General features: G+C 39.0%; 1 protein-coding gene across 1 annotated transcript; it reads left to right on the top strand.

Annotated features, from left to right (window-relative positions):
- Window positions 1–1,429: 1,429 nt before the first annotated feature.
- COLEC11 (collectin sub-family member 11) lies at window positions 1,430–4,318 on the top strand. The gene is made up of 4 exons (XM_010285695.1): window positions 1,430–1,499; window positions 2,231–2,284; window positions 3,622–3,717; window positions 3,891–4,318. The coding sequence occupies exons 1-4, from the start codon at window positions 1,433–1,435 to the stop codon at window positions 4,280–4,282; spliced, it is 609 nt and encodes a 202-aa protein (XP_010283997.1). The 5' UTR covers window positions 1,430–1,432; the 3' UTR covers window positions 4,283–4,318.
- The last annotated feature ends 5,885 nt before the right edge of the window (window positions 4,319–10,203 follow it).

The raw sequence follows: 10,203 nt of genomic DNA on the forward strand, positions 1-10,203 counted from the left end.
CCACATTCAGTACATAGTGAGTGTAACAAAATGACAGGTCTCATTTCATAGATCTCAGAAAGTCTACCTAAAGGAGATTGGGGAATCCTCTCTAAACCAATGCCAGAACCAAAGAATCATTTAGAAATAATAATCTGACAAGCTTAGGCTATGTAGAGTTTATTGACTATAAACAGCTTGGTTTAAGCCAAAACATTCAGTCGTGTGTAAGCCTGCTGTATTTACTCTATTAAGTGACTAGTGCTTATTAATTTCAACTGCTGATCCCCTAAACTTGTAGATGAACTCTGTAGGCATGGGGTTGAATAATGCTTTGCTATTACAGGCTAAAGTTCTTCTCTCAGATTCACACCATTAAGATAATTATTTTTCATAACGTTTGAGAAATGCTATCCAGAAAAACCATATGACATACCAGGCACGTTTTATCTGTTTTGTTATCTGCGCTCTGGAGGAGCTCAGATCAATGACATCAATACTTGGACTGTGGCACACACTTTATTAGTAACAGTGCTTCTGTTTGGTTTGTGAAGAAAGTGATGGCAAAGAACTGCCTGTTCCAGTGCAAATTCTGTTTCCCCTAAAGCCATTCTAATAGTCACTTTACGTCACACAGGAAAGTACATCTGATAGAAAAGAGATCAAAGTCAGACAAAGTCAATCAACTGTCTTATCTTAGATTTCTGGGTATGCCCAATGGACACAGATAGGTGACAGTGGCTGGTTCATGCAGATTTGTTGACAATTTCAATTGACCGTCAGAGGTGGATAGTTGCCTTTTATTTGTAAAAACACAACTGAGGAAAATTAGTTCTTAGCAGGTCCTTTGCTACAACTGCACTTTGAAATATTCTGTAGAACTGTCTTCAAAATTAGTAACATTCAACATTGCTGCTTTGAGTCAGACTTTGTATGAACATTTGCATGTGTTTGTGTATATATGTATATATGTAAGTTTTCCAGTAATTTTCATTTTTCATTAATGTAACCTATTTTTAATTAATTAATGTAATAAAGAGCAAACAATGAGCATGTGATGGCTTCCAAGTGTTTATATTGTATAAATAAGCCATTAAGCACAAATTCAGCCCTCAGTTACAGTGGAACTACTGTATTAAATGAAACTGTCAGTTGTGCTTGGATCCTTTAGGTCTTCTCAACTCCATGATAGTTTTAATCCATTGATCCATGTTTGAATGCAATCCCCCCTTATTTTCAATATAATTGTGGCACGATCATCTGAGAGAAGTTTGAAAAAGCTTTTCCAGTTCTTCACAAGGAGTGAGCTGGACCTCTGGAGTTCAATGAATATTGGGGATATAGCGTGGGTTTGCTCTTTGTAAAAACTGATATTGCAAGCATGCTAGAATCTGAACGAATCAGACTACATTGCTACCTTGTGTCTTTTGTCTTTCTGTTACGTATAGGAGAAATGGGGGACAAAGGACAGAAAGGCAGCATGGGACGGCATGGAAAAATTGGTCCTATTGGTTCAAAAGGTATGCTTAGTTCACTTGTTTCCCCATTTGTATTTCAGATGAAAAACCTGTGATCATTTATGTTTGAAAAAAGTTTAGGGGCTTGAAAAATGGTTAACAAGTCTCAGAGTTTACCATAATAGGGAGTTTCTCACAATGTAGTCAACCATATGACTGAGATCTCTCAGCCTGTTACCTTTCACTCAAACAGCAGTATATTTAGCCTTAAAGCAGGGTGAGAATCCTGGTTTAAGGCTAAATAATGAAACTTTGTGCACCATCACACAAGTGTGGACAGTTAAGAGAAGCAGATGGGAGGATGCACTGTATTTTGGCACTTTTAAGAGCTGGAAGACTTGAATTCTAATCTTGTCTGCCCCATAGGCTTCCTATATGACTTTGGTTAAGTCACTTGGACCAATGTTTACTTAAGAATTTAGATTATGAATCTAGATTTAGACAATATTGTAGCATATCTAGCCCTTTTCCCTGTACAGCATCTGAACTTCTTGGTTCTGTGAAGTTCATGAATGTCAAAAAAGGGATATTGGTACATATTCTTTGTGTTCAAGTTTCATAGCTTTGGCTGGCATTTGTTGTCGCATGACTAGGAGAGAAAAACCTTTATTTTTCCTTGGGCATTTTTCTTTTTTTCACATTTGAATGCTACTAGGGGAAAAATAAACAAGTGCGAAATGAACTGTCGACCAAAAAAAGCTGTCTGAAATTTATATTCTTTTTCATGTCTTTAGGTGAAAAAGGAGATAATGGTGACATAGGACCACCAGGTCCTAATGGTGACCCAGGTAATCCATGACACACCTTGTGTATGCAAAAGCAAGATGCGTGCATCGTCACCAAAAATACATGTCTGTTTACATACTGGGGGAAATAATGAAAAATTAAATATTTGTATGGGCGCTGTGATATTTCACTGTAATATTTTCAAATTAGTTAAAATTATTGAATCTGCAGTAGTTGCTGGACTTGCAGTGTATTTGTCAAAACAACGTCTCAGAGTCCCTCAGAGGTGTGATCACTCCATAAGACTAGTGGAAACTGAAGGGCAGCTGTCCGTATCATTCATCACCAGTGCAAAGGGCCATCCCTGCATATCCCACTCTGGCTTCCAGCCAACACAAAGGAGCAGGCTGGAAGCTCCTGCCCCCTCCATGGATTATTGTTATAGGAGCAGGAGATTACCAGGAATACAGATCTTCCAGAGAAAAAGCTGAAAGCCTGGCATAAGAAGTATAAGCCTTATAAAAGTGGCAGATTCAGATATTACCCAATTCATCCCTTCCTGGCAGGGTCCACTAGAGGTGCACCAATTAGTTTTCTCATGAGAACTCTAACTCATTTGTCACTCTAATTCTTGAGCCAGAGTGCTGTATACCTAGTCATCAAGCACAGTTTTGCAGTGTAAGTACCCTGTGCTTAGACTGACTTGGCCACCTAAGCTGAGTAATTGGATAGTCAAATGCAGATTTGAATAATTACACCCGGAACTGGAAGTTGTAACTGATCCTCGTTTTGAGATTTGAGCTCATAGATGTAACAATTATTCTTTTAGTATTCTCATTCAGATTATCTTTGTCAAACCAATATCAATTTGGGTTAATAGAAGATTTTCAATTGTCTTATTTTATTGGAAGTAGTAACGCAAATTCTGTACTTTTGAAAGCACAGAACTACGTTTCGCAGGTAATTATGTGCGTTACGTTAACCTTTTGGATCTGCTGTGTTATATTCCTTGTGAGGATCAGGCAAACAATGTGCTGTGCAAATTTTTGCTGTGCTCTTTGGAGAAGGCTGAAGAGAATAATTTTATGCAAAATGGGAAATTCTGGCAAATATTTTTAGTAAAAAAAATAATTCTGTATTTTTTTTGAAGGGGTTATCTGGCTGTGTTTAGATTAGCACTAATCATGCAGGGCTGAAGCTTCATGGAAAGTGAACTGAGCTCTTCTGGATAGGCCCAGACACCCATGAGAACCACATGATGGTGCAGGGTAGTGAAGGCTCTAGGTTTCTGTCTGTTATTTGCAAGACAACCCTCTCCACGGCCTTTTCATAACATTGTTCAGGTAATTATTGAAATCAGATAGCTTTTTGATTTCGGTATATCTGTGTCATGTCACAGGCATCCCCTGTGAGTGCAGCCAGCTAAGGAAAGCTATTGGTGAAATGGATATCCAAGTGGCCCAGCTGACAACGGAACTAAAATTCATAAAAAATGGTAGGTTCATTTTATATAAATATTTTCCTTCTTGTTGCCTCATTTTACCGGTGCAATTGCTCATAGAGAGTGTCACCGTCCCGCATCTGATTTGTGAAGCTATTTTGGGGTGTACAGTAAGTTGGTTTATAGAAATGCGAGTGCTCACTTTTCAGCACTGCCCTCCCCCGCAGCTGTTGCTGGTGTGCGTGAGACAGATAATAAGATATATCTGCTGGTGAAGGAAGAGAAAAGATACAAGGAAGCCCAGCTCTACTGCCACGGAAGAGGAGGGACGCTGAGCATGCCCAAGGATGAGACTGCCAACAACCTGATCGCCTCGTACATCAACCAAGCCGGGCTCACCAGAGTTTTCATTGGGATTAACGACCTAGAGAAAGAGGGAAATTTTGTCTATTCTGACCGATCGCCCATGCAGACCTTCAACAAATGGCGCAGTGGGGAGCCCAACAATGCGTATGATGAGGAGGACTGTGTGGAGATGGTGGCATCTGGAGGGTGGAATGATGTTGCATGTCATATTACCATGTATTTTGTGTGTGAATTTGACAAAGAAAATGTCTAAGCTTGCCTGCTCTTTCTTTTTTTTAAGAAAAGTTTTAAAGCCGATTGCACAAGTTACCCCATGTTTATAGAGTATGAGTGATATTTCACAAGTATGTGGCATCAGTGTTGTACAGCTGTAAATATGATTTAGGTATTTCAAATATCAGTATTTACCCTTCAGAAGGGAAGACCAGTGATAAGACATAGTTTGGTTTTTCTGTAGGAAAATATATGTATTTAGATAAAGTTGTGGTTTGGGGCTAAATTCTGCCCTCACAACAGTTAACAAATGCAATTGCATGACTGTAAGGGAAGGCAAAATTTGGCCTCTAGTTGTTAGAATGATTATTTCTGAAGAAGTAGATTCCTAATATTCTTTTATCTTAGCAAAATTTGTAGTTATAAATGTTAATTGCTTGTAGTGCTACAGGGATATTTCAGCAACAAGACAAATATTTTGTATACTCCAGTTAATAAGTACAAATATTACTGTAAGTTTTTTGGATGTGAAGGTGTTACAACTTTTTTTAAAAAACAGCCAAAACAAACCAACAAATCAGGAGTCTTACCAATTTTGTAAAGTTTCTTTATTAAACTGTTCACAGATACATGACAAGAAGACACTCAAGTAAACCAAGTTTTAGTGCTGAGGGAGGACAAAATTCTTATAATTTAGTACTGAAAGAGGGATCCCAGCCAAGATGGGTGTTTTGGGGTTGGCTAAAGTTACAAGTAAGATTTTGGTTTTCGTGGTGCATCTTGTTACAAAACATACAAACTACCAGCCCTCCACAATTTAATTTGTTTAATTTGTAAACAGACAATGTATCTCATAAAAACAGTTTAGCTAGTAGTTCCTTTTGGTAGAAAAACAGCTTATATCTTCACTCAGATTGTAAGGATGTCCCCCTGAAAAGCAATTAAAGTTTCCAAAATTTTCCAGATTATGTATATAGCAGTAATAAGTAATGTTGCACAAATAATTTATGTTCCCAATTTAAAATTGCATGTGATGGAAAATGTGATGTATATTTAAAAAAACCAACAACATAATTCTACAAAGGAAATGATTAATTACTTTGGATTAATTTTTTAATTTGCATGACATCTGATCTTGCTGTTAGGCATCGAAAGATGGCTGCAAAATCTCTGACTGTGTTTTTTTCAGGAATACCTTGCACAGTGTTTTAAGATGATTTGTAAAGAGAAATAATCCTTTTTATAACATAGGAATCAAAATAGGTATCTGATCACTGTGGGAGATTGGTCTACAGGATATCCACAGTGGATGCGGCATGTGGTCCCAGAGATTTCCCTGCAGCAAGGCAAGACCAACTCATATCAACTCTACAGTGCCGTGGTATATAAACAATCAATAACCATACAATTCTGTTCATATCCGCAGAGTTTGACAATATTTGATACAATGTTCTTATTATATGCCTAAGATAACAAACCACTTTGCTTGCTATATTTACTCTGTGAATTTGAATCCATTATATATATATGTTTGCTATTAATTTTGAAGATAAGTAGCAAATTCCTATAGTATTTGAATATCAGCCCAGCTCCAGAGCAATCAGTCTAAGAAACGAATGGTCCTTTGATTGCTTTACTTTCTTTCTGATAAAGGTAGGTATGATGCCTATATGTTAGGTGTTCTTCCACCTGTATATTGGAATCTATTAAATAATGTGAATATGGTTCTACACTAATCAAAAACTCTTCACAGAATTTGCAGGGAGCTAACAATTCCTGTGGAGCAATTTGTTTGTTTAGAATAGCTCTTTTTGAGTATCATAATGTTTCCTGCCTGCTGTAGAAATCCTCAGAAACTGTTTAAATCTCCAACATACTTTTGTCAAATCATCGTAGCTATATTAAAAGAGTCCAAACCCAAGTTACAGGTATGTGGATCTCCCTCATTATGTATGGGCTGACGTTGCTAACTTTATTTTGCACCCAGGTTTTGAAAGTCTCTGTTGTAAAGTTCAATTTCCTCAGAAACATGAAAAGAGGCCTTTTGAGGAGGTGGGAAGCTTTTGCAGATGCCAAATGCTCCTATTTTAGCTGGAAGTTACACCATGTTCATAAAGATTGCCTTGATGTGTAGAACATTTAAGCAGCCTCAATTTCTATTAAAATTTAAGATAAAAAATAAAGGCAATAGAAAAAGCATTTATTTACCCCAGTTTTCGTGTTCTTCAGGACGTATTTTTGCAGCTCTTGATACACAAGGTAGAAAGGAAATGAGTTGTATTGTCAGAGCCCTGTACATTGGCTGCAACAGTCCTTATTTCCCCAATTGGGCAAAGGAAACAAGGCTAGTGTGTAAGGTCTCTAGCTGTCCTGCAAGGAGCAAAGACTGCACATCTGGCACTTACCCCTGTGAGGAACTGGGCAAGAAATGATGGAGGGATTGGAAATGAATGAGCCCTTCATCATTTCTTTCACCCTCCAGTTGCTGACTCCCATAGGTGGACCCTTTCTGGAGGCAGAAATCAATGTTGCATGTAGTGCTCAGCCTGCATGAAGCCTGCCAACGTGCATGGTAAGATTTCCATTATTCCCAGTGGAATTTGGAGCTATTGTTTTAGGAAAAAAAGTCAAATTATAAGTCAGTTTTATTTGGGATATTTTCCATGTGCATTAAAACTCACATTGTAATATCATTACTCATTTTGTGTGGCTCTGGGGAAGCCTTTGGAACACGTCTGTCTAGCAAGCATGCACTGGGATTTCCCAGACTGTTCTTACATGCTTTACTTTTGATGGATGATTTTTCCTCATAAATATTTCGCCATAGCCCTGATTTATTTTATTCTTAATTAAGGGGCACGCTGGCGCATTTTAAGAAGGCAACAGTAACAGGTTTTGTTTTATATAGTCACCCACTCATGCTCTTGAATGACTTCTTCACATAAAATGCGTATTTCGTTATATCCCGCACCTTTAGCTGCTAAGGCTGCGTTGTTGTATCAGGGCCAGACGTGCATCCCCCTTCGGGGAGGTGCCTTGGCGAAGTTAACGCATTTAGCGGGCTGAGTCCCAGGGGAGCTCCGGTGCCGGTGAGAGCCCCGCGTCGCTGTGGACGTCCCGGGAGAGCCCGGGGCGATGTCTGACCCCGATTGCCCCCCGGATTTGCCACTCTGCATCCTTGGTGGAAGGTGCTGCTCCCATCTACCTTGTTACCCTGCTCGGCTCCTGGTTCGCCATCCCTCGTGGACCAGCTGGTCCTCGCTGTGCCCTGACAGCTGACAGGATTATCCCTGAAAATACGGTTTTGTGACAGGTTGCAGGTTAGCCGCAGAACTTCTCCCCGCCTGTGAGTTTCAAACTGTCTTATTTTATATATATATAACACAGAGAAGAACTGTAAAAAATTAACATTTATACACGGGATACAGAGCATCCTTATTCATATAAGTAAAATGGACTGCCTCATTTTTCATAAGCTCAGGAAATGCCAGTTCAAATATGCATTACAAAATAACAGCTGGTTGGACTTCTTTTGCTACAGTTTTTGATGAAAAGTGAAATAAGACGAAATTAAAACAATTTTTATTGTAAAATATGATGAAGGTTTAGAATGGACAATGAAGTTCTGAAGTAGACGTTTTTCAAGATGTTTCCTTTTGGAATTTTTCAAAATTTAATTTCTGATTTCTGAAGCTTTATTTTGACCCATGAAGGGATTAGATTTTTATATTATTGTTAATATGTTTTACACAATGTCAGTAAGAGTGTTCAGTATAATGCTTGAAATATTTCACTTTACTCTTTATGTTTTAATTTCCAATGGGAACAAGTTCTCTTTTTGAGAGTTCTGGTTTTTGCCATACTGAAAGAGTTTGACGCTTGAATCGGTTTCTCCTTCTGGGACTGCTATGACAGTGTAAACACTTTGAATACAAACCAATAGATAGTTCAATGAACAGTAAGTAGAAGACATTCTTATTGATTATGGAAATTATCCATTTAAATATTATGCCATATTAGCAGTTTATGCACTATTATAAGTGTCCAATCATTAAATAAGATAGAAAAAATACAAGCATTTTTAAATATGAAATTCTTAAAAATATACTTTCATCCTGAATTAAAACAAAAAGATGTCAAAGTAACCAAATTTACATTAAAGCGGAAATTCAAGGTTTCCCCTAGGTCTATATCCAGATCTAGTTTTTATGGGAAACTCAGTGACTTGTGATGCTAGTGGCTGAATCAAATCCTAGAGTAAAAAAATTAGCCTACAATGCAAACGTTGATTATATACAACTCTACCCCTTACATTTTTTGGACTGCTTCCCCTTAACCTTTATTTTCATGTGTTCTGCTCGGTTACTTCATATATAAATGTGTCCATGAGTTTGTCCCAAGAGTCAATTTCTTTCCACTATCGATTCTGGTTTTGTTTTTGGCTTGTCTACAGGTGCCAACAGGTCCGTGTCACTCAGAATCATGCAGAATCACAGAATCATTGAGGTTGGAAAAGACCAACATCATCAAGACCAACCGTTAACCCAACACCATCATGCCCACTAAACCATGTCCTGAAGTGCCACATCCACACATTTCTTGAACACTTCCAGTGATGGTCACTCCACCACCTCCCTGCGCAGCCTGTTCCAATGCTTGACCACTCTCCCTGTAAAGAAATTTTTCCTAATACCTAATCTAAACCTCCCCTGGCGCAATTTGAAGCCATTTCCTCTTGTCCTCTCACGTCCTAGACACTCACCCTGTCTGCTACAGACTGTGGACCAAGAGATGGGTTTTCTGCCCACCAGGGGAGCTGGAAATGCTCTGTGAAATGAAAGTGTGTCCCTGCAACTACCTGTGATGTGAGAGGTATCATGCAGGACTGGAACTGGCCACTCACCCGTTCCCTGGCATGCATATTCCTGGGTGGGGAGAGGCAGTCCAGCCTACTGAGAGGAAAACCCACTTTGCTATTACGGGAAAAAAGAAACCGGACTCTTAAGATTTACTTAGCGAAAAAACTGTTCAGTGAAGGATTTTGACTATTTACTCTACAGAGCAGCTGAGAGAAAGAACAGTTTGTTTTTAATTTTGCTGTGTTAGGAGAGTACAAACTATGTGAACTGGGAGAGAAGGGGTTTGTGGAGAGGATGATAGCTGTGCGCTCAAGGTGTTTTCCTGGATGCGTGTCTTCTCCTAGCTGGGAGCTTTTCAATTGGATGAGGAGGGGAGACCTCTCAAGAGGGAGAACATGAAATGGAAGAGGTGGGAGAAGCGGCGAATGGATGTGCAGAACCGGCAGCAAGTGGGATGCCCACGAGGCGGAATGTAAATGTTACCTCCATCCATTCTCCTGCTTCCTGCTAGGGAGATATAATTATCCTGCTCTTTCCGTCAAGACGTCTCACTATAGCTTTGGATCGGTAGCTGCAAAAATAGAGGGAGGTGACCAATTTAGCATAATGTCTGTGTCTAAATAAACCCCAGTTTGGGTCTATAACCAAATAACAGCATCCAGTACTCTTTGGGTGTATTAATGTATGAAATCACTGGGGATATAATTAAGCACTGCTATTCAAAGGCTGGCTATGTAGTATTGATGCCTATCTCTATATTCTTTACATATAAAAATGTGAATACTGCCAAGAATTCAGCGATGGAAGGTCTGGTGTGCAGCTGAACAATGCGCGCGTTACCATACTATCATCTAGTGGCAGTAAGAGGCAAAATGATGGAGCTGAGCAGTAGTTTGCTTTTGCTTGCATCAGTTACCGTGTTATTGAGTGCAACCGCTGATGTGGTATTGAACAACTGATTTCCCAGCGCTGAATTTTTTAGTCAGCTTTCTTCTCTTCTTTGTGAGAGATTATTTTGCTTTATGACAGAGATGTGCACTGATTTTAAGTCCAATACCAATGCCCGGGTGGGAGTTTGACTAAGAAGTGAGAAGTGTGCCCA

Source organism: Phaethon lepturus, unplaced genomic scaffold (genome assembly GCF_000687285.1).
Source record: "Phaethon lepturus isolate BGI_N335 unplaced genomic scaffold, ASM68728v1 scaffold53914, whole genome shotgun sequence".
In the NCBI taxonomy this organism is placed as follows: Eukaryota; Metazoa; Chordata; class Aves; order Phaethontiformes; family Phaethontidae; genus Phaethon; species Phaethon lepturus.